Source organism: Epinephelus moara, chromosome 18 (assembly GCF_006386435.1).
Source record: "Epinephelus moara isolate mb chromosome 18, YSFRI_EMoa_1.0, whole genome shotgun sequence".
NCBI classification, from domain to species: Eukaryota; Metazoa; Chordata; class Actinopteri; order Perciformes; family Serranidae; genus Epinephelus; species Epinephelus moara.
Window position 1 is genome coordinate 9,508,527 of NC_065523.1, and position 26,296 is coordinate 9,534,822.

The window sequence follows — 26,296 nt, forward strand, 5'->3', positions numbered from 1 at the left end:
AGGCAAAACAAAAAGGTTTGGCCCCTTGAACGTTCTATTAGTGTGGCTGAGTGGTTTCCTGAGGCCCCTCACAAAGACAACTGTAAAGCAATAAAAAGGCTTCCTCATCTCTCGAGTCCTGACGTCTCTTCAAAGTTGGACATGGAGTACCGGTTGGCTACTGAGGACTGCTACTTTTAATGGGCCGAATACTGCACAGTGTCTTATCTCCACCGCTGCTCACATACACTGATAGAGATGAAACTAATTAAACTACACTGCTCTAAGCAGAAAACAAAAACAAAAATAAAACAAAAACAATAAAACAGGTGTGCTTCCCTCACTGGATATGAAGAGCCCCTGTGATCTACTTGAAAAAAAAAAGTCATTTGTGCACATTAACCGACATTTTTCAGTCCCAAACTGATTGTTTTAAAGAGAAGAAAAGAAAAGATTCAACTGTATTTATCTCAAGGGAAATTGTTGTGCAGCAGTTGCAGTACAAAGTGGGGAAAAATGAAAATATAGGAGTTCAATTTAGCAAAATATAAACACCAAAACTTATCAAGAAGGTTTCAAACAGGAGACAAATGAGACAAACAACATGCAGACAACAGTGTGTATTAAGGTGAAGTAATGTAACCAACTTGTTTAATAAAGAAAACTATTGCACTGCACTTAATTAAGTGACATTTTCTTAAAGGATGATGTTAGTTTGAGACACCAAGATCCATCATTTGATGACTTTGAACTGTGTTTAATTTGTAACAGCTAAAGAATATCAGCCTCCTGTCATCTCTAATGGTCCTAGTTTACATATTTGCAGTTGTAAAAAGAAATATTCAGATGTGTTGCTTGAATAAAAGTAATGCGACAATACAGAAATGCTCCATTAGATCACTGTAGGCTTCTGTGACAGTGTATCATGTGTATAAGACAATCATATAGCTTGTATATATAATGTTAATCTGATAAGTAACTGAAGCTGTCAGATAAATGTAGTGAAGTAAAAAGTACAATATTTGTCTCTGCTATGTAGTGAAAAGAAGAATAAAGTGCCATAAAATGGAAATATGTAAATTAAGACAAAGCACTTCCAACCTGTACTTAGTTACTTTACACCACTGAAGCAGGGAAAGATTGAAACAATAATATAATATTGTCTGCTTTCAGTTTGTGATGGCTGAGAAAGCAGCAGCACAGTCAAACCAGTAAAACCAGTCGGACACAGGTACTGGTCTTTATTTCACTCCTTACATCCTTGTTACTGATCACAACATTTGTCTGTTGTCATGTCTCATTGTTCAAACCCTGTAGGGGCAGCGCTCCCAAAGAGACAGCGTCTTGAGACAGTCCTCATCCTTCCCCTGGCCCCTGTCGCATCACATCACCTCCAGCAGAGGTCAGAGGTCAAAGCGGGAGCAGCCAACCACAGTAACCTCACAGAGAGGAGGGGCAGGGAGTCGACTCAGGACTACAAAGGGATTATAGAGCGAGATGAAGCTGAAGTTTGATGGTGGACTTGACTCACAGAGACAGGTTTGTCTTCAAACACAAAATATCCTGCGGGCTCAGAGAGTCAATCTGCAAGAAACACTGCTTAAAGAAAATGTTCAATAGTGGATATTATAATTAAAAAAAAAGGTAAATTACTGTAACTAACATTTGTTTTCTTTCACTTACTGGAAAATTACTTAAACATGTTGATCTTAAATCTTAGCCTATCGCATATTAAAAGCACTTTTAAAAAGTGCCCTTTACAACTAGTTTATATGGAAATAATTTACAACAGGTTCACAATCCTAAATGAGTATATCTGTTCCTGAACACACTGCATAGCTTGGTGAAGTAAAAGATTATTGATTAATATTTTTCTGAAATATTTAAAATTAATGGCAGCCTGTTTATAGAAAAAAAGAAGAATGTTGTGGAATTTTCTGATTTTCTGTGGCTGAAGATGACTTCTAGTCTTGCTTCAGATACAGACAAATTATTTAAAACCTTGTTACATTTTGAAAAAATCCTGCATTCCTTCTACGATGAATAATTGAAATTTATTTTACTCAATAACTTTCGCCATTTCCAGCATCTCAATTGTGTAGATTTTCTCCTTTTTTTGGCTTATATGATGAAAAGCTAGCCTAAATATCTTCAGGTTTTGCATTGTTGGTGGGGTAAGACCCCAGCTACTGGAAAACTGTGATGTCATTTTTCCTTTTTTTTTGAAAAGTTGTCAAACCAGAACCATGACAGCTTGAAGTCAGTTTAAAGCCAAAATAAGGCTGTAGTTTGAGTTTTTGCAAATTATCAATATCAATACAGTGTAGGTCTAGTACAGCATATATATATGCGTGATATATACACAACATATATACATATATGTGTGTGAAGTGTATATATCTTTTATAATTTGAGGTGATGTGTATGTGTATATATATTTTTTGTAGCTTTTTATCTTTATGTCTTTATACTTGCTATGTGTGATATGTATATATTTTTTATCTTTATATTTTGTAAGTGTATGATGGCACCTTGGGGCTGGGAGAAAGCGCAATTTCATTCCCATGTACTCTCGATGTGGAAATGAAAATAAAGTTGAACTTGAACTTGTATAGCCACCCACACGAGTTATGTCGAAAAATCTTTCATTTAAATGGTTATAAGGCTTTTAAATTTAAATCTAGTACGTTTGTTTTGCTGTGGCCCTTTTGTGTTCCGAAGTAGTGCTAGCTGGTGGACAGAAGAGGGCGCCCGATACAATGTAATGACAGAATGGACCATGTGCCGTCTCACTCACTGGAATAGAAGTTGTGCATGTTTGTTTTTATTGTGCACCTTTATTAGAAAGTGTAGAAACGAAATTTCAAGCTTATAACGCAGGTTACTACAAAAGACATAATTGGCATCATATGCACCAGAAAGGAATATAGTGTAAATGCAAGTATACATATTTTACTACTGCCACTACTACTACTACTACTGCTACTACTACTATGACCATTACTACTACAATACCATTTTTAGTATTTTTTTTAAACCAATCAATCGATCAATGGAGAAAATAATCAGCCAATTAATGCTTAATAAAAAAAAAAATCATTAGTTAATGCTCAAAATGAGCTCCACATCAACCAACTACAACAGTACAGCCCTGCTTTTACATGAATGTATGATACATAATGATATAACGACATAACATATGATGGTATAGCAGTCACAGGGAACAATTTCAACTTTTTTGCAAGACAATACAAAATACTGACAAAACAACAAAAACCATGAATACAAAAGTGAATACAGGCCTGTAAATTAACTGTAGTCAGTGGATAAGAGGACAAGGTTGTGTTGGCTGTGGAGTGTCCCCCTGAACATTTTTCTACTTTAACACTTCAAGTGCATTTACTGATTGTACTTACAACTTTCATTTAAGTAACATTTTCAATGCAGGACTTGCAACAGAGTATCTTTTACAATGTGGTATAATTAAGCCAGACTCTGATGTAGAAACTTGTAGTTATTTGTTAACTCACACTGAATCATCTCTGTCACATAATAACACCTGAGTGGGTGGGTGGAGGAGTAGTCACAGGGAAATCCATATCATGGCCTCCAACATGTGGTTTTAGATAACAACCAGGACTCTCTGTGGAGCCCTCTGTGACAAAGTCCAGTTTGAGGAGACAGATTCATGTTAATCATTCACTCTAGAGCTTTAAAATAAAGTCCCACCTCTTTACTGTATGGTCTTGTTTTAGTGTAGAAATGTCCTTTAACCAATCAGACAGCTGATTTACAGACAGCAGCAGGTCAGTGGGGATGACTGAAGGACAACTCCAGGAAACAGAAACTAAAAAAAACAGCATCCAATTCTGTGTAGGAGAAGGTGCCAACCAATCACTGCTCACCATTCCACATTTCCTGTTAAAATCCAAAATGTTTTAATCATTGGCACTGGACTGTGAAACTATGTGTCCCTCAATATTAGATCTTTCCCCTGCAATGATGACTTTACAATCTTTTGATGGCATCATGAAGATGTGACTAACCTAGTATCATACTGTTAAAATACTCTCTTACAACAAAAGTCCTGGACTAAAAATATTAGTTTTAGAGTTTTAGTTTTAGTTTTAGTTTTAGAGCTAGCTTCTTGGCTACTGCTAGCTCACCTAGCACCACTGAGCTAGCTAATGTTTGTATCTTGTATGCACGGGCCTCTTGTCCATGAGGAAATGCATGCTATCTAGTGCCATTATATTGAGGAGAAGGCAGGTATCTCTACATCCTTTATCTCCAACATTCAGCAAGTCACACCAAAACAATCTGGACTGATGATCAGTTTTGATTCTGGGGGTAAACTGTCCCTTTAAGAAGTTAAATATACAATGCACTTAAAGCTGTCAGTCTTATTTCAGGTGCTTTCTGTTGTCAAGCACCAAACACCCTTCAGGTAATAACACCCTCCAACAATACATAATAGATAGACTTCCTCTGTCACATGTGCTTTCACCTGCACCACCGCTGAATTATTCACAAAGAGAGACCAATAAGAACCTCACTCACATGATAAGAAGATTAGAGTTGCTCTATCAGGAGAAACATTCTGGTCCAGTCAGTCCTCAGTACATAGTATGTCCCATACATGTCAGTTCAGGAGGCAAAGTGCTGTAGGATACCAAAATTAAAATGCTGATAAAATAGACCTTCAAAGCACAGACACTTGTTCCTCACATGGTTTTCTTCAACCAAACCAGAGCTTACAACAATAGATAACCAATAAAAGGCTGCTTTTCTAGCTTTTGTATGTTATGTCTGTAAACATCAATTACATATATTTATCTTTATGTCATGTTAATTTTATTGTTAGTGGTACATTTGGCTTTTCTTTGTTTTTTATATTTTTTGTAATGCACGTGTTTCCAATTTCTAAAAAAAAAAAAAATCATTTGTTTCTTTATTGATCAAACATTAGTTGTCATTGTTCCATTTTTTTTCATAATAGGATGTTTTATGAGCCCTTACTTAATCTCCTTTTCTATCCACTGATGAACTTTTTTTTTGTTTCACTACTCGTGCTTGGTGGATTATTTTTATTTGTAAGATACATTTTTTATTGTTAATCAGTGCTCTATTTTGTTTTAAAAATGGCCATATTTATGAGAGGGTTCTGAGGTGGACATCACTTTTCACTTATCATGGATTTAAGTCCAAGATGTATGCTATGTCTCATAGCATACATCGGAAATATGTCTTTATAATCAGAATATTTAACAAAACAGATGCTGATATGACATGTGGTATGGATATATTGTATATTTTTGTTGTTTTGCATACTTTTTATATAAACCCTGCAGCTTCCTGAGAGAGTTTGTCACAGATGTGTTATAGAAAATATATTTTGGATTAGCATATTTTACATATGTATAAACAAATATATGTGTCAATATACACATGTATAATGTACACATGCTTAATATAGTCCATTATTTAACATATATGTTAATATATGGCCATGTGCATATATACATAATACATTTTCAGTAGCTCTTTGAAAAGATATTTGATAAGATAACTTAGGAGAAGATTAACCCTTATCCTCAGAGGGCAAATTCAGGCATGGCAGCAACACAAAGACAATAACAACTACAGATTAATAGAGAAAGTAAGAAAAAGAGTTATATGCAACTTGAGTAATAATAGAAGTAAAAAGTGAAATGATATGAGAGCAATTAAAGAAAATAGCTACAAGGAAAATCTGACATGATATGGTTAATAGCAGCGAGTCTAATATGTAAACAGTTTAAACCAAAATAATATACAGTGTAATTAAGTAATGATACTTAGTGTTGTCTGTATTCATATATCAACATAAAATGAATATAATATAACATATAATGTAGAAAGAGAGTATATAACATACTAACACAATGTAGGATGATATAGTACGGTTAAGTATAGTGTGGGACAAAAGACATAGCATCAGGTGCAATGCAATGTAATAATAATAATAGAAGATAATACACAGTATAGTGCAGCAATATAACACAGAATATCAAATGTAATATATTGTATGACACAGTATAGTACGGGATGTAAGATATAGCCTAGTATAAGGTGCAATGTAACAACAACGACAATAGTATTAGTAATAATAATAATAATAATAATGATAAAGCATATTTTCCTGCATAACGTGAAATATCAAATGTAATGTATATATATATATATATATATATACATATATACAACAATATATATATATATATATATATACATACAACAATCTCAATTGGACATATCAAAATTAATAAAATGATGATAATAAAACATATAAATATTAATGGTAAAAGTATTTACTGTGTTTATATGTGCATATGGTACACATCAACATGCTTCATGTTTACTTCCTATACCTGCCAAACGAAGCAGCCAATCATCGCTATGGATTTACGCCAAATATTCAATCAATCATGACGCCAGTGAAACGCACATGGATTAAATTGAATGGACAAACCGACAAGTAAACTACAGAGGGCGGGGAGTTCAGTATTTACTGTAACTCTGTTCGACTCCACTCCTCGGCGGTGTGTCAGATACCTAAACCAAGCGCACCGGTAAGTTTAAATGCTTTTGCCAATCAGCGCTCCTCTGGCTCCTGAGCGGTCCAATCAGGAGCGCCCTCCTCTTTGTTGTTGGTGATGACATGAAAATATTGTTGTTGCTGCTGGAAGCTGCGGAGACTCGGCGGTGGGAGACAGACAGGCAGGCAGGGAGGACCGGGGTCTGAAGGGTTCACAGGAGTCGATCCGAGTGAAGGTTTAACTAGTTTTGTTTTGTTTTGGACTTTAAAGCAACTGCGTGTTGCGGGGAAAGCTGTCATGTCGGTGAATATGGACGAACTCAGACATCAAGTCATGATCAACCAGTTTGTTTTGACGGCTGGATGCGCCGCCGATCAGGCGAAGCAGCTCCTACAAGCGGCCCACTGGCAGTTTGAGGTGAGACTGGACGCTTTTTAGTCGTCTCTGTAATGTGTGGCCGTTTATTTAATCTTCAGTCCATCTATGAGCTCTTGAAACGTTTGAATTAACCCCTCGTGTTGTTTATTTAAAGTAGTTTGTGTCCTTCTTCACGACCATGCGCTCCTATAGCTAACACCAGCTAAGCTAGCAGCACTGAGGACGTGGTAGCCTCCTCGCCGTTTTTTGTTTACATTCTCGACTGGAATTCACCGTGTCATTGCCAAGCTAATTGTTGTTAGCCTAGCTCCTAGCAGCCCTCATAAAACATTATAGTCGCTCGAGCTAGGCTATTGTTTTATGGTTTAATGGCTGTCACTGGAAATAAAAAGGGTTTATGTAAACGTGGAGTGCCAAAATCACTGATGCCATCTTGTCAGACAACAAGGCCTTTCGCATAGCATGTTCTCTTCCATTACTTAGTGAGTAGAAACTACAGGTTTGGCTTGTTTGTTCAGATCAAATCTCACAGAATGATGAACTGCCAAACTCTCCCTGCCAAACAGATTAAATACAATCTTTCTATCACATTTTCCCTTTTCATGTTATTTAACTAATCAGGGGGAAAATATTTCTATAGTTTAACAGAATGTTTGCTGAACTGGATTATTTTAGTTTCAGGGGTAGAATGTGCATTTATTCAAGTACTAATCTGTAGTACATATTCGAGGTACTATTATTATTTCAACCTAATACTTTTACTCCACTGCATCTCAGAGGTAAATATTGTACTTTTAGTCCACTACATTTGTCTGACAGCTTTAGTTACTTTTCATATTACAGTTTTCATCCCCTTCCTTCCCCTTTCAGTGAAAACCATGTATCTCCAGTTGTATTCATGATGAATATTTGTGATAAACTGAAGGAGGAAGTGTTTCTTTATGTGCTTAATGTGCACAATGAATACTTTTACTTTCATACTTTAAGTACACTCTGCTAATACTATTTAAATACCTTTATTTAAATAAGGTTTTGAATGCAGGACTTTTAATTGTAGTGGAGTATTTCCATAGTGTAGCATTAGTACTTTTACTTCAGTCAAGGATCTGAATACTTCCTCCACAAGAGCGGATAGAGAGGTTAGACTTACTGTACTTAGAGTGGTCTGACATTGATCCTAGTCTTGTTCAGTTATAAATAGACTGATTAAGATGCATTATCCTTCCAGCTGTTCTCATATACAGGCCTTTCTGTGCTGTGAGCACTTAATAAAAGCTGAAATGATTAGTTAATAAAGGTATTCTCTGCTTCCAGTTCCTCATATGTTAGTATTTGCTGCTTTTATAAACTGACCCTATTTGGGTTTAGCACTGTTGGTCAGACGAAATAAGATATTTGAACCCCTCTTGGAAACTATGATGTAACATATGTCATTTTTTATATTAAACATTTTATGGACCAAGTAATTAACCAATACAGTAATTGTTAAACTACAAAAAGGAACGTAAATAAACATTAGTTGGAGCCCTGCAGCTAGTCTCGACACGACTGTTCATGTCAGCTGACCAGGGTTAGAGTGCAAACATCACAGTGTCTGTGCAAGCCTGATGGCTGCTAGTGTGTAATATATATCAGGCCTGTTGAACAGCTGACAGACACCTGAGGGATGTCTAACTTTTGAGCCACCAGATGGTCCTACTCAGACCACACCTCCATCTGTTGGGGCTGAGCAGTCAGTGCTGGGCTGTAGTCGAGCCAGGTGGTGGAGGAGGAGAAGGAGAAGGCTCCTCTCAGGTGTTTGTTGTGATTGACTTAACTTGCTCAGGAGCTCAGACGTGTCAGACCCACTCAGGGCTGCAGTGAGTCAGGGAGTTGGTTTATTTTGGTTTAAATAAAGACCTTTCGGCTGCAGAGCTGAAACAAGTCGATAATTCACAATTGATAATTCACGTCAACAGAAAATTAATCTACAGCTATTTTGATAACTGATTAACTGTTTCAGTCATGGCAACAGACATACTGAACATTTGACTGTTAATAAACTGAAACAGGAGTGTAACCTGAGAACGTGTTTTGTAACTTACTACTAGTCAGTATTTAGAGACCATTGTTCTGTCACTGCAGTGAGTGAATAATTTTTATGTTACCAGGACAGCATAACACTGCAGAGCCCTGGAAGACAACACAAAGGAAAAAACATCTGAGTGATGAAAGCACGGGCCAGAGAAATGTTTAGTTTAATACAAGGACATCCCCCTGCATGAGCGTCTAATCTGACCTTTGACGTCGTCCATATCAGAAGTGAGGCTCTAAGAATAATGTTTGTCATATGCTGTTCAGATTTATGATTTGTGATATAGGGGTAGGGTTATTGTCATTTGTTTAGCCATACGACTAATATGGAGTTGATTTGACTGAATTTTGTGAATTCTTTATGGCAGGAATAATCTCATTGTTCTCAACTGTTTCAATAATTGCTTAATCATTTTATCCCTTTTTTTTAACAAAAGGAAAAAACGTCCAGTGGCTTTTTTTATAAAACGATAACAACAAAAAGAAACAATACTTACAGAAAGTACAAAAGCATCACTAACACATGGAAATAAATGTCATTTGGTGTTTTTGTCTTGATAACTGACTGAAATCATCAGTAATTTGTTATTTGGCTGATAGTTTCAGCTCTGATATGCATGTGTGTGAGACTGGAGAATACAAGGTGGTGTTTGTGTTTGGCTTCTCTCTGTCAGTGTGAGAACGTAGTAAACAGACTATTGTTTCTGTCGGTGTGACAGCAGTGGCCTGATTATTCTCAGTGTTCTGGTTCTGGCTGTGAGCCGAGGGCCGAATGCATCTTCTGTCCTCAGCCAGAGCTGCAACAGCATTAATGCAGCATGCATATTATAAACTTAACATATATAGATATTCTGGTCGGAAAATGATGCAACTCCTTAGATGTTTCTGCAGGTTAATATTGTTTGAGTTGGACTTTTATTCCTACAAAGCGATGGCAAGACAAAATTTGTGTTTTATGAAGAGACTGTATTGTAACTAAATGCTGTGAAAACTGTGACTGAAATGGCTGATATTGTGACATTGAATGCAGTATTATGTCTCTTTTTTTTATGCCCCCACATGATAAAAAACACCAGTAAGTACACGTAGGTTCTGTCAGTCCCAGCCCCGTACATTTACTACCTTTTAACCTGTGTTCTGTATGATGTCCAACACTTTTGTAATCATTCACACACATTTCGAGAGTATCTAGCATGAGTATTGTGACAGGGCAGATATAACATGGAGAGGAATTTGATCTGATCATTGAAAAGCGGGTGTGTCAAACAGAGAATTATGGCACAGTCACACATGAGCTGTTGTGATATTTGTTCTGAATGTAGGCAGTGCCAGATGTGACACATATGGAAAGCTAGCTCGCTAGCTTATGTTGGCAGCTAGCTTGCCAATAAAGACCACAAAATATGATTTTACTGGTGCATTTTCCATTTTTTGCGTTCCATGCCTGTCAAGAATAGATGTCTCCTTCATACATACTCCTTTGCTAATGGTTGAGGCTGTGACTTGGCCAGTCAAAGTTCACCCAAGTTGGAACTCCACGAGATGCGAAGATCCAAATTTGTTTTGCAACCAGAAGCAAATGTTTTATTCGCCCCTCTGCTCACATTGAACAGATGTGAACAGGAGCTGAATATTTCCCAATGTTACATTTGCTCATCTGGAACAGTACCCCTACAGGGCTCTTTAGCAGAAACGTTTCGTGATGGTTTGTTATTGTTCAAAAGCACACGGTAAATATGCTTTGTTCTTTTAACGTTGAATTGTGTTGTTAATGTGCTAAATGACTAACTAGTGTCATGGTGGGCTTCCGGTTTCCCTTTTGAGGTTTACCAACTACTGCCCTCTACTGGTATGGTGAGTTATGTCCTCTCACACAGGCGCAGAACATACGTGCTAGTTGGCCGTCAGCTGTAGCCTTTGCAGTTTGTTCATTTGCAAATTTTTGTGCACAAAACAGGCAACAGGCAGCTTTCGTCGCTGCCAGTTCTTTAATGTTGGCTAAGTGTGTCTGGGCCTTAACCAGTCTCACTCCTCATGACTAAATCTAACCAACCCAACTAATGAAGGCAATGAGTAATAGCCAGTCAGAGGGAGAGTAGAGGGGGTCATGCCTTTACTGTCTTAGGAAAATGAAATTCACAGACGACATAGTAGTATCCATCAGTCAAGGAAGCTAGCAAGCCAACTTAATCTTAGCTATGTGCAGCTTAAAGTTGCAGATTGATTGATGGGTAGATGTTATTGGTTGGTACTAGCTTACATAAGCACACGTTATATTTTGTTTTACAGGAAGAAAACATCATTTTTGATGATTCTGATATAACAGTATGAAGGAATTTATTTATTTTTGGCATATATTATTGGATAGGTACACAATATGACCAGAGATGAGATCTGAAAGAGTAAAACAGGCATTTTTCATTTCATCTTGACTTTATGCAACAACATACTGAATTAAAAGTTACATTTTTTACTCTGAAAATATCCGCCTTCATCACATTAACATCTTTTCTTCACTTGAATGTTTTCTGTTTTTTTTTTTTTATCACTACTGAGGAAATAAAGTCTCCAGTGCAGGAGCTTTTAAGGAAGCTCTGGTAAAACCCTGTTAGTCCGTTGCAGGTCAGTTCCACTGAGCTCTTTCATGTGAAGTTCCCTCCACAGTGTTTGTGTTTACAGCAGCAGGAAATGTGAATGGACATTGTGACATTGGTGACCAAACTGGGTCCTGAGAAATAAACTGAGAGGAGACAAAGAGCAGCGTGGACTCGGTGGCTCTTAACACAAAAGCAGCAAAGCACTTTCACGCTTTGAGATGTGTGTCACGTTGTACGGCAGACATTCCTGCGCTGCTGCTGCTGTTGTCAAACAACCAGACTGTGGGAGGAGGGGTGGAGGACTGGGGTTAGTCTGTGGGGGGAAACCACTGCATTCACTGAAGTGTTGGCGACAAAGAGGCCTCTAGTGAAGGGAAATGGAGGCTACGCTGAGCAGTAAAACAAGCTCACACTCCTGTCTGATACTTTGGCCCCTGTAAAGAAACACAGTGCAGCCTCATATTTGATTGAATTTTACTTTAAGAAGGCTGTATAATAACACTTCCTGCTGTTCAGCTGCAGGACAAAAGAGTTTTAGGCATGTTTTCCCAGGTTGTGATTGTATTTCCCATCTGCGTTAAGATTTGGAGGTGGAATTGTTCTTAACACCTTTTTAAAAAGTGAAACAACTTGTGAGGAACAGCATCTATTAATGACTCCTTTTGTAGAAACCCCTACCTTTTGTAATAAAGTTAATTTAGTTGTAGAGTTGTTACTTCACTTCATACACTGATTAGCCTCCAAAGAATGACATCACCCTCAGTATTTCCCATCATCCATATGAATCAGGCCACAGTCACACTCAGAGGAATGTCTTCTGTGTTATCAGCCGATTGTTTCTGTTTCTCAGAGGTCATGAAGTGTGTGTTTGTTCTTTGTTCACAACAAAGAGGAACAATACAAGAAGCCAACTCATTTCCTTGTTTGCGCAGGGAGGCAGCCATGAAAGCTGCTGTTTACATTTTATAGTGTTTGTGTTTTCCACCCGCTTGGCTCTCATACTCCGGCAGGACTCTTGTTGTTGTAGGGCTGCAACTTATCATTATGTTCACTAATAATGAATTATTTTCTCTGTCAAGGAATTAATCATTTGGTGATAAAATGTAAGAAAGTAGTGGAAAATGTCTGTCTTTTCAGAATCCAGACTTTTTCAAATGTCCCAACCCTCAGGAAGTTCAACTTCCTGTATGATAAATCAAGGCCAAGCAGAAAATTCACACATTTCAGAAACTGAAATTAGTGAACATGACAAAAGTGGTAGCTAACTGTGATTGGTCAACTAATCATTTGAGCTTTAATTGAGTTTACCGTCACAGGAGAGTAAGAAAACCAGCAAGAATTCATATTTGAGAAGTTGCAACAGTGTTTTTTTGTGTGGCATTTTTGCATACAAAAGTTTCTAAAACAATTAACCATAATAAAAATTACTGGCAATTAATTTCATGTCAGTCATTTAATCAAATAATTTTTTCAACTCTATGTTGTTTTACCAGAGAAAGAAGTTCATATATTTGTTTAATACCTTGTTTAATAATTGCAAAACTATATCAAAACAATTTGTTTACAAATTCTCACACAACTCATGCAGTATAATCCAGGCGTCAGTCATCCAGTCATGTGCTCAGTACTTCCCAAACACAGCATGACTAATTGATTTACAAATGGTCATTTTGTTGGTGAAGTATTCCTTTAATAAGCCATAAATATTTTCAGTAAATATTTACACAAAATGAACTTCATACAGATTCTCAGATGTGACTTTTTAATGTGTTTTTTATGTCCTGCGTTGGATGATTAAAAACAACAACAATCTAAATATGTCAACTCGGACCCATAAAGACAGTGGGCCCTCCACCGATGTGTTGGGTGAAGAGTGTGCCCTTATGAGTGATTGCCAACCTGGAAATATGTGTTTAAAGAAGAACGCTCATTAAATTGAAGTGTGCCAAACAATGCCATTTGCTATATATATACCCCTGAAAAAGGCAAACCCATCTTTGTCTTTTTTTTTTTTTTTTTAAATAGTCAGTAGAATCTATAACAAAATGATATGCTTATTCCAAATAAACTATGATAAATTCTCAAACTTGTTTAATTAAATTGAGAGAGAATTGTTAAATTGAATTAAACTACTTTACACTACTGGAGACAACTGAGTGACAAATGGCCAGAAAAAACACTTAAAACAATTTGAATGTCAACTTGGGCTTTAAGAAGATCTTATAAAGCAATCAATTAATGAAAAATAAGTTGCAGCCATAGGTCTTTCGTTACAGCTCTGCTTCGTTGCACCTCAGAAATAACAAAATGAATGTTTAAACTTAACCGGTCAGAAACTTAAATGTAAAATTAGCAAATTCAGACAGTGTTCCAGTGTAATTCAACTTCAGTGTTCCTGTGAAGTTTTACGCTCTGTATCAGTGAGTCCATTAGCTTGAAGCTAATCTGAACAAGCCTTGCTGTGGTTGACAAACCCTGTTTTAGATCCCGGCATGGAGATAATAGTTTTAACCCTGAGCTCACGTGACCAGTTGTGTTAACTGACCCGAGGGCTGATGGTAGTGAAGAGGGGGGGGATGGGTCACTTCTTGTTTTCATTGACCGGATGGGGAAAGAACGCAAATGTTTGCTCGATGTTGTTGGTGTTTCAATTTAATAAATAAAAATGCTCATAACACATCTCCTCTCTCTCTCTTTCCTTGCATCCTCCTCCTCTTTCTCTCCCCGCAGACGGCCTTAAGCTCCTTCTTCCAGGAGGCCAACATCCCCAGTCACCACCACCAGATGGTAAGTCCATTTGCTTCCCCCTGAAAAGAAAAAAAGGCATGTGCAGCTAAACAGAGGCCGAATCCCTTGCACTGGACGGTGGGATGGGTGAACCCACTGACCTGCTGGTTGCAGACACACAGCTGAGCTTAACACACCAGCAGGACTCCCAGCAGTCAGAGCAAGTCCAGGACTGAACAGGGATCAGTGTTGCTTTAAGATTTCACAACACTGTTCCTACAAACAACACATAAAGAACATATTTACCAGAGCAGGTTATAAAGTACTAAACTCGCCTGCTCTACATTTGCTCTTAAGCTGCTGAGCTGACGTTGTGAGCGGTTTTTGTTGAACGCTCTGAATCCCCAGGCCCTCTGAACTACCCACCAATGCAGCACAAGTGAACACATTATACTATTTAAAAAGTGAAGGGAGCTTTGAACTGTGACAATGGTTCCTCTTAATGTTTCTATCTGTTAGGTTAGAATTCATATCTTAGTTTATGGTTGTTTAGCTTTTGGGCAGGAAACTCATTTGGACTGAAACACATGACAGAGGGTGTGTCACACTCTGATCACAGTTACATCAAAAGTGTCTTTATGCTGTAAGGAAGGGTGTGTGTGCAGCCATAATAGCTGTTTAATCTTTAATTGCAGCCCTGTAACGCAATAATTATTGGCTTACGAAGAGGATTCATTGGACAAAACTGAGTCTGAATGAATGAAATAATTATTCTGTGGCTGTGCAGACTTGCGTCATCATGTCCTTGGCCCGGTTCTGCTTATGCAACCCTGTTTCTTAACTGTGTGCATGTCTGAATCTTCTCTCTCGGGATTTGTCTGATTCCGATCATGCAGGAAGAGCATGCCGACATCTGCAGCCATGTTTTGTTTTCAGTCTGTTTTCCTTCCCTCCTCCTCCGGCTGCTCTCGTGTTGGTGTACGTGCTTGTCGGTTGCTCTGGGCGGAGCGAGCTGTAGCTTTAGAGGGTGAGGAAGGAGGAAGAGTGTGTGTGTGTGTGTGTGTGTGTGTGTGTGTGTGTGTGTGAGAGAGAGAGAGAGAGGTAGCGGCAGGAGTTTGTTATTATTTTGGGTGCAGTGTGGTGACATCATCTCGCCTAGGGTTCCTGTGTTTGTTTGTGTGTGTGTGTGTGTGTGTGTGTGTGTGTGTGTGTGTGTGTGTATGTGTGTGTGTGGAGTAGTACAGGGCTGTACAGCTGCAGAGGTCTGAGAGAAAGAGTGAAGCAACTCAGGTTGAGCATCAACTGCAAGACCTCCCCCTCCCTCATCTTCCTCCTCCTACGCTCAGACTGTCCCAACATGGCTTCACGATGCCCTCAGGGCCGTGAGCATGGAGGAGAAAGAAGTCAGTGTTGCAGCAATAATGAGCCTTTAATGAAAGATGGACTCTTTTTGCTGACGAAGAAAAGTTTGTCATCAACTCTTTCTGACACAGAAGAAAAGAACAATATAAAGACAGACTATCAGCTAACTATTGATGAACTGTTTCATGAAGATGACTCAGAGCTAATGAGATCAGACTTAGTCAAACTGCTATTTTTATGACTTTGTCACACAGATCTGAGACACCAAACACACATTGATCCACAATAAAAACAGAGGTGAAGACAAAACTAATGTTGCAAATATTTAACAGATGATAAAAAGAATTAAATATTAAAATCAAAGAAAAAAACAGCTTCTGTGGCTTGTTTTAAGTTCAGGCTTTGATGACGTTGAAGGTCATCAGTCCGATAAAAAAACTGGTTCTGTGACATGTTGTTAAAGCATGAGGGTCATGTGTGCAGAAGGAATACCACTGTGTGTGTGTGTGTGAGACAGATTGTCATGAGAGGTGTTATTGTTTGTAACTTACACGTAGATGCAGCCTGAACACCGGCACTCCCAGAGGAGCCGAGCAGGAACACTTCTGTTTACGTTTCATCCTCAAAGCGATGAGTCACATGTTAATGTGTGAATGTACCAGACAGTTTGTTACTGTTTATTAATAATAACGTCAGATCTAGATAATGTCATTAACATTTAATGTGGCCCAGTTTGATTGATGACATTTTAGTGATAGAATTAATCAATAGTACATTGGCTCTCCGTGGAAACATAAACGTAGGCTACTATAGGGCTGCAAATAATTGAAATATTATCGAAAATGCAGTATGGCCAAGTGCAATATCCAGATCTGAGCTGCAGTTTTTTAATGAAAGTAAAATGTGTCAGAACATATCATCACAAATGAAGCATTGTGGTGCTATAGAGAGGCCCTGACCTACAAATCATATTTTAGACATGAGGAAACCTCAGCAAAAATCTGCTTTGTTTATTTGAAACATTTTCTTTTGTGCACAATCATTTAGGAATAGTGTCTGGCTGAAGGGTTTTAAGGGGTCATTTCTGCTGTCATATTTATACTCAGTTGCCAGTTCATTGGATACACCTAGCTAGAAATCCAATAAAATCTACTTCGATAGTTTAATAGAACAAAACAAAATATACTTCTCCCACACAAAGATGAGTGTTATTTAATAATTCCTTTTTTCTTGTGAAATACTGGATATGTTTGCCCTTTTGAAATGCCTCCCAGTGTTTCAAAAGCTTTTCCACCTTGACAGAAATTTAAAGAAAAATCTTTAATATAGAGAGGATGACATGTGGGTCTATTGCAAAAGTTAATGTGTTCTAGTAATTTCAAAATCCCACTCCAGTTCCCCTGAACACTGGTCAAAACGCCAGTGTTTTTCTAAAGATAAAAGTGTTTGGTTATTTGGGCAAACCAGCAACATAAGATAAACTTAATTGTTCTCGTGCAGGAAATTGAAGCATTGAGCAAGAACATGTGTATAGCACAGTTAACTTTATAACTACAGCTTTAAAGTGAGGAGTCAGGGAAGATCCAATAAAACTTGAATACAAAAATTGCCCTTTGTGTAATGGACCCTGGTGTCTTGTGTTAGTGGCATGAAATTCAGTTATTACATTTCCAGCAGCAAAACAAAGTGTCTCACACAGTCGCACAGGAGGCTGAGTAGTGTTGTTGAATTATAGTTGTTTTGGTCAGAAACATCCTAATGAACATGCGTGTGTATGTTTGCTCTAAATATAGCATCCTCCCTCCTGCTGCACAGCTGAGAGGACCCCTCCTCTATTTCTGTATGCTACCTGATCTGTGTGTGTGTGTGTGTGTGTGTGTGTGTGTGTGTGTGTGTGTGTGTTAATTACACTTTAATTGATGTTCTCACTGAGGACATTTGGCATTTAGCAGCGTGTTGCACACAGATCAGAACTATCCACAGTATAGTAGATCTGTGAGTTTACAGTCTACAGTTAAAAACATAAACACAGTTCTTGTTTTAAAGGCTGATTACAACATGTTTAGTCTTAACGTACTAAAAAAATCAATAAATAAACTAAGGGTTTGTTTATGGTTATAGGGACATGTTTTAACCATGGACTGTAAAAATAATGGATTTAGCTACTGACGTCACCAGTCGGTTTGTGGACTCCCATTTTAAAGCCTCGAGTGTGGCCTTACGGACGTCGCCATCTTTTTTAGAGTCAGAAGTGACCATATTTGGGTGAGAGGCTGGTGCTATGGAGGAGCGAGGGGTTGATCTGACTGAGAAGCCGAGGACACTATCAGTGTGTCACTTAAAGCGGCCTGCCCTGTATGTGTAACTTTATGCCTTAAAGGGATAGTGCACCCAAAAATGAAAATTCAGCCATTATCTACTCACCCATATGCCGATGGAGGCCCTGGTGAAGTTTTAGAGTCCTCACATCCCTTGCGGAGATCGACGGGTGGAGCGGCCAGCACACCTAATGGTAGACGACGCCCCAGACTAACGTCCAAGAACACAAAATTGAATCCACAGAGTACCTCCATACTGCTCATCCATAGTGATCCAAGTGTGCTGCAGCCGCGACATAAAAAGTTGTTTCGAAAAACGTCATATGAACTCTGTTTTTAGTAGGGATGCACCGAAATGAAAATTTGTGGCCGAAGCCGATTATTATTAAACGCTTGGCTGAATACCGAGTACCGAATACCGAATATCATTGTTTAGTTTTTCATTAGTTTTTGCAGATGAACCCCCTCCAGATTAGTGTTGTCACGGTACCAAAATTGGGACCCACTGTGCGATACCAGTGAAAATATCATGGTTCCGAGTAGTATCACAATACCACAGCGAAAATGAGGCAAATGTGCCTTTTGTCATTTATAAAAAGATAAATCACTTTTCTATAATACATCAATGATATTTCAATGGAATAAATTACTTATTGACTTATTCATACTTCAAAAACAGCATCAATAAATGATTAACATAGGGGGGATCAAAATAAAATAAATAAATAAAATAAGAATCAACGAGCCACCCTCCTCCCCTGACAGTCCCTTCATAAGTAATGAACAGTCCCTAAAGTGCGGTGAGGTTTGTGGGCTGTGAACGGCTCGTTTCTCCTCTGACACGTCACATACCTGTGTTCGGCTGGCTCGGCCGTTCGGGTACTTTTGGGCAGTCATGACGCCAAGAAGAGGATATTATTGGAACAGACTTGTCCGTTGCCGGTAAGCCGATGGCCGCCGTATTTGACAGGAATACTGTGTCTGTGACCCCCGTTCAACCCACAACCGATGGGATTCGCCTTTTGTTTCTGCTGGTGGTTGAAATCTGTAGGCTGCTCGCACAGCGTGCTGAATGATTTAAGCCTATTTTGCTCGCTCAAAACTATTTTTAGTCGCAAATGCGAGTGCCTTGACAGGCGGATCGCCACACTGCCGACATTTTATTCCGCCCGTCACGGCACGCCATTGATCAAAACACGCCGCTATTATTCGGCCTTGCTTTTAACTTATTCCACCTAATGTGTGTTTTTTTGCAATATTCGGCCGAATATATTCGGTTACCGAATATTCGGTGCATCCCTAGTTTTTAGCCTCACTGTAGCCTGTAGCTCTGACTGCTTCTCTGTGCTCCGCGCTCACGTGTGCGCGCCTGCGCGAGACCAGCGAAAGCATGAGCTTTGCTCACCCGTGTTTACATCACGTGACATGTGCACCGCAGGGAGAGACAACGGTAACCACAGTAGCTAAAAGATCATTTGCACTACAGTCTTTTAGCAAAGGACAGCCCAACATGTCTAAAGACTTTGAAATTGAGGAGGAACAGCATTTCTTTGTTGAGCCATATTTGTTTGAGCCCGAGTATACGGACGGAACTCAGGCTACTGGACGAAGCAGCCGCCGCAGCTCATGAGCCTAACCCTCAGCCAGCTGCTGAATACCGGAGTCAAGCACTGGAAACCTGGTGGTGTAGTTGTTTCAAATGCAAAGCAATGCCAACAGATGAGGAAAGTCTTTGCTGCTCAGACTGGGAATTGGTGATGCCTGCACTTGAAAATCTGGACATCAGTACTGACGAGACTGCTGCACTTCAGAGACCGTGCATTACCGATCACCCTGAGTGCGCACACGTGAGCGCGGAGCACAGAGAAGCAGTCAGAGCTACAGGCTACAATGAGGCTAAAAACAGAGCTCATATGACATTTTTCGAAACAGCTTTTTATGTCGGGGCTGCAGCACACTTGGATCACTATGGATGAGCAGTATAGAGATACTTTGTGGATTCAATTTTGTGTTCTTGGACGTTAGTCTGGGGCGCCGTCAGCCATTAGGTGTGCTGGCCGCTCCCCCCGCCGATCTCCGCAAGGGATGTGAGGACTCTAAAACTTCACCAGGGCCTCCGTCGGCATATGGGTGAGTAGATAATGGCTGAATTTTCATTTTTGGGTGCACTATCCCTTTAATGAAACGTAAATGGATGTGTTATGTTATATTGTTTTGACAAGCGCTGGTTCAATGGATGAATTCAGTTACAACAGTGATGTGTTTTGCTCACAAATTCAACATTGAAGCGTTTTAATATTTGCTATCACTCTGACTCGCACTTTTAAATGGCTTCTTCTCCATGGCAGTTGCCGAGGCTTATGGGTATTGTAGTATTTAGAGTCATCCACCAAACTGACAGATAAAACCTAATTTCTCAGAACTAAAAAACATTAACCTTGTAACCTTGATGGTTACACTATAATTAGAATCACATTCCTATGTCCAGTACCATCGAGGTGATTATTTAAGCTTAAAACTGCTTCCTGTTAACTTTCTTCATCTTGTTTTTGGTCCCACAGATGTGCACTCCGAGAAACACTCCTGCCACGCCGCCGAACTTCCCAGATGCCATCACAATGTTCTCCAAGCTGCGGGCGTCTGAGTGTAGCTCCAGCGTTGGCAGCGGCCCCTCCCAGGCGTCCATGGCATGCTCCCCCCCAGCCCCCTCCTCCACATCGGGCTTCAGTTCCTTTTGGGCCTCCTCACCACCCAGCCACCAGCCGGCCTGGCTGCCCCCGTCATCACCCACGGGCCACCACATGCACCACCACTACCACCACCACCACATGCAACAGACTCCCATGTGGCCCCCCGTCTCTCAGCCCAGCGGCTCCCAGCAGCCCCCCGTTGTATCAGCGCTCCATGGCCAGAGATGAGACAGGAACGAGGCAGGGAGCGAGGCTGGTTCAAGTGTAGCCAAATGAATCTGTTTTGGGAGGGTGGGGGATGTCGGGGTTGGGGATGGGAGGGTTTCACGTGTGGAACGAGAGGAAAAGGAAAAAGACAAAGATACTGTTTTCCTCTCTTGTTTTTCTAAACTGAAGATGAGTAGTCGGACTCAGCAGGAGACTCCTTCTCTCCATCTTCATCACAAGTCATCCAAGCCGAGGAAGAACCTGGAGGGTCTCTGATGATAACACTGAGTCTCTGCAGAAACTTTTTATCATCATCAATGCAAAACAAGCCCAGGACTCAGCAGAGCACTCTCTGAGGATAGGAGCCATGTGATCTGTTGAAGTGATCTTTTTTTTTTTTTTTAATAGAAACTCTTCTTCTTTCAGAGGGTTCAGAAATAATTTGACAGGAAGTCGGCAATAACCAGCAGATAAACAAAGAGGTTGTAGATGAATGGCCTCAGATGTGTGGAGCATGTGTACAGTGTGAACAAGTTTATAGATGTGTATTAATGCTGGAGCCATGAAGTCAAGTTTCATTTACAACCATAAAACTGCTCTCCACAGTGAAACTTAACACTGGCCGGATCACATGCCGTCGTACTAGAGAGACACAACAGTTGGTGCATATTGTGCATTTTTACCATTACACCTGAGTCACAGACCAGATTTACAACACAAATAAACCCAGAAAGGTTGTTTGAAAACATTAACCTCCTCAAACACCCTCAAATCCATCTGGATGAGAAAATACTTACTGCTGCTGCACATTAAGAAAGATTTTAAATTAGTTTCTCATCCTCTGTCGCTGTTTGCAAACTGTAATGTCTAATTCAGGATTTCTGTTTGGAAAAACGAGGTCAGTCTCTGGAGTTCACTCTTCAGCTCCTTCTGCAGAGCTTGTATTAGAAGCAAAATTAAATGATTACTTTTTGAGCTTAAAAAAAACCACAGCTCTTATGAAAATGTACCAGTGCAGTCTGTGGTGTCTGTTACAGGCTGCTAAAAACAAATATTAAACGATGATATGAGGTAATTCATAAAAAATGACCGTGCCTGTCTAAACATATGGCGTGAACCACACTACATACTGTTGAGTGAGGTTATGTGTCCACAGCTGAATTGATTATAAATACACACTTTCATGTTTCACGTGTTGTACAAAAAGAGCGTCGACATACTTCTGACTACCTGGATAGAAAATACAGTCGCACGTTTCGAAAATCTTTTTTATGTTTGCAGTGGTCAGAATATTTTTTTCATCCAGATGGACACAAGTGTTTGAGGATTCTGTAAATCCCTTAAAATTTGCAGGAAGTGTTAATATAATGAGTAAAATGATAATACACAAGAGGCACGTGTCAAACACAAACACATGGTGAGGGAAGATGTATTGCAAGGTAGAAGTATGATCAGTACGTTTGGTAGAACGGCAATAATTTGATAATTGAAAGAGCTGCCACGTTTTTATTTTTTTTATTTTTTTATCATTTTAGCCCAACGGTCAAAGAAAGAGACTTTAAAGACGCCATGTTGAATAAGCAGGAGAGTAGTTTTTAATTTTCCTGATTGCAGCAAGAAAACCTCAATATTGATTTTCTGTTGACTGATAATGAGGCAGTTTTGTAAATAAAACCCTCAGCCAAAATATTTCAGTCACACTGATGATGATCTCACAAAAACGCACATTTTAATTTGACATAGTCAGGCGGTGAGCTGCCAGTACCTCTGCCATGTCTCTCTCTGTCTGTCTGTCTATCTGTGGGGGGGGGGGGTTAGAGGCCAACTCAGTGATTTTCCACACAACCTTTCAGACGCTCAACCACTCCTACCTCTGTCTGTGTGAATGGGAGAGGCCCCACATGTGCTCTGAATGTATTCTCTGCTGCAAACACAGACAGGATCAGAGGGTTTAAACAAGTACAAACTGCTGCTGAAGAATTTACAACAGAGCTCAGCGGACGGCTGAAATCTGTGTTCACACCTGAATACAGTCCGGAGTCCGAAATGATTGTTTGGATCTACAAAAACCTCGACCAGACTTTGTTTGTTCACAAAACCACCAGTAGATTAGTTTCAAGTTTTAAAAATGAAAACCAGAAAGTCACTGTCACTTCACGGGAAAGAGGAAGCAGTAGTTGTCGACTTCAGGGAGCAACGGGATGCAGAAAGAAAAGAAAAAAACAAACTTTTATTCTTCACATCACCACACAGACAATCAGCTCAGTTTCTGTATGATTTTCCTCTTTTATTTGTTCACAGCGGCTCACTTTGAGTCTGTCTCTGGGAGGTAGGGCTTCACGATCAAAGCTGTTATTTTCCCATCATAAGATATCTTAATTAATACTGTTCAAACCCAGCAACCTGATACGATTATATTTAATATCAGATACAGAAATGAATGAAATGATCTTTGATGTAAAGGAAAAATCCCTCCTGAAACACTAGAAAAACAGCTGCTGGTGATGTTTACACCTCTGGACTTGCTTTGTTCTGTGAATCTTTCACATTCTTGTGTTGATATTTGACTAAAGGGCACCACAGTCGTTGTACAGACATGTTTACTTCCCTTTCTCTGGGTCATTTACCCTCTTTGAAAGGAGTTTTTGCAGGTTCAGTAATATGTATAACATTTTTTTGCCCATTCTGAATGCAACCGAGACAGTTTTACATTTTCACATTGTCATCAGTTGCAGGCAGTCATAGTTTTTGCAGACTGTTAAGGGTTTTTTTTAGTCATATAATCCATCACGTTAAATATTAAACATTCCAGTAACACTGAGAGGTAAAGCAGTTAAAGTGCTGATTGATTTGAAAACTCTAGATTATTTTCAATATAGGGGTGTAAATCTCAAGTTTTAACATGATACAATTACCATTGTTTGCCTGGCACAAGCCCACTAGCACTATTTGAATGTTTAGGCAGGAAGTAGGCTTGGATGGAAATGATGACACAGATGAGACATAGGAATTTCAATATAAAGGTGTATCCTGAAGATGACGATATGTCTTGATGTTTAAATTTTGCATTGGTGATTATTGAATCGATATACTGATCTGGATCGTTGTATTTTTAAATCCCTATTTTATTATCAATTAATATGCCTTTTTCTTTATCATTAATTAATCTTTTGTTTTTGTAAAACATCAGAAAACAGTGAAAAATGAACCATTCAAATATATATAGTTTCCTTTGATGTAAAATCAGCAAATTATCACATTTTAAAGCTAAAACCATCAGATGTGTTACAACTCTTATGATCTTTTACTTCTAAAAATGACTAAACATCATTCATTTAAAACGTTTAAGTTAAATTTAAGGTTTTTTATACTTATACTCAGCAACAGTTTCATGCACAAAACATCATCTGCTTATTAAATGTGAGTCATTATATTTTAATAGAAAAACCAACAATATTAAAAGTTAAGTTGAATCAGCATGAAAAACTTTTGAAGTACTTTTTGTTGAGATTAATGTAACTTAATAGAAATTAATGCAGACTTTATATTTTCTGTGATGGATTATACGACTCCAGAGATTCTTAAGAGTCTGCAAGTACATTTTTATGCCTTACCATAATGACATCTAGAACGGCAGAAATATTACATTAAATTGTCTCAAACACAGCAACATGGTGAAAAGAAATGTTGGACTGTGATTTTGTGTTGAACATGCCTTTGTGCTATAAATCAGGCAGGTTAAGACGTTTTTATTGAAGTGTTTAATGACCTGAGGGCGGATTTTTCCTTTAAATCAAACCAATTGTGGACGAGTTGAGGCGGATTTTGAATGTCTGAAATTTGCTGAACTCCTGACTGATGAGTTTTGGTGACGGGACGTGTTGTCTGCTGTTGTGTTTAATGAATGAACTGCAGGTTTTGGAGTTTTGTGGGAGGACAGGAGAGTCTTTGTACAAGCTTACCGCAGGGTGCTTTACTCTGTTATTATCTCTGTGATGGAGCTCCATGTAGAGGTACATGGTAACTGGAGATTTGGAAACTGTAACCAGTAAGATACAACTTATGTGTCCCAACCACCTAGAAGATTTTACAAACTGGGTGTTTTTCTTTTAACCTCCTGTTCAACTTTTATTTTGCTCTCACCAAGTGGATGACGGTATTTTTTTTTTCTTCTAATCCATGGCTCTTTTATAGAGATTTCTCTTGAGTACTTTATGTTCATTTCCGCTGTTGAAATTTGTATTTATATGTTTAATAAAACAAGGTATGATCTGCTACTCTGCTTCATCTCTCACTGCTGACGGCGTGTCATCACACATGTTTTGGTTTTTACTGTCAGAGCTGAAGGACGGTTGAGAAGGCAGAAAAAACGTGTGGTTCCCAAACTAAGTTACTTGTCTTTGCATAACCGAGACTGAATGTTGGAGGAAGGATGTGGTCGGGGCTGAGCTGCTGTTTCTCATCAGTCGATGTGTGATAGGCCCAAGTGCCCTAACATGACACAACTGCTCTAAAAAGGAAGTGTTGAGTTACGTTCAATGACAGAAGACAAAAAGAGGATTCATAAGCTCAGCATGACTGAAGACAGTTCAGACCCATTACAGCAGTAAAAGCACCAACTGTTCAAATAATCAATATTTTAATCTCTACCATCAATCATCTGACGACCCCTCAGATTTATCTCATGACCCTTTAGAGGGGCCCGACCCCTAGCTTACTGTATATAAAGCACTGTAGTTCAAACTAGCTCCACCTCGAGTTGATACAACAGCAACATGCTGCTTGAACACTGATGCTTCAGTATAACCTCTCCAATGTCACATAAATCAGATATCAGTCACAGGAGGCATTTTACTGCACAATATGTATTTTAACAGGTGAAGCTCAGAATACGTCTGTACTTTTACACGACACCTTAACTACATGGTGCTGAAAATACTACTGTACTTTACTGCTGATACTTTTACTACATTTAGCTGAGAATACTTCTGTAAAGCAGTATTCTGAATGCAGGACTAGATTGTTTTTTCCCAAAGTTATTGGTGCATGTACTTCTACTACTGTCATAGGCACCTGAGATGTGATGAGGAGCTCCAACTACACCCTGATTTTACTGTACAAGGTCACAATGTCATTGAATGACAGATCTTTGCTTCTCGTCTAAATTGTCATCCTCCTATTAGAAAAAAAATCATTTATTTTATAAGCTAATTAAGTTATTTATATGAAAATAAAAAAATTACAAGTAACTAAAGCTGTCAGATATACAGTATACAGTGCAGTAAAAATGACAATATTTGCCACTGAGGTACACTGGAGTAGAGGTAGAAAGTTCCATGAAAAGAAAAGACTCATGTAAAGTACAAGTACTTCAAAACTGTACTCGG

The 26,296-nt window shown here is 38.9% G+C and overlaps 1 protein-coding gene across 1 annotated transcript; it reads left to right on the plus strand.

The window, feature by feature from the left end:
* Positions 1-6,708: 6,708 nt before the first annotated feature.
* On the plus strand, positions 6,709-25,184 carry ubald2 (UBA-like domain containing 2). The gene is made up of 3 exons (XM_050070192.1): positions 6,709-6,974; positions 14,336-14,392; positions 20,574-25,184. Exons 1-3 carry the CDS (start codon positions 6,855-6,857, stop codon positions 20,928-20,930), a joined length of 534 nt encoding a protein of 177 aa, XP_049926149.1. The 5' UTR covers positions 6,709-6,854; the 3' UTR covers positions 20,931-25,184.
* The last annotated feature ends 1,112 nt before the right edge of the window (positions 25,185-26,296 follow it).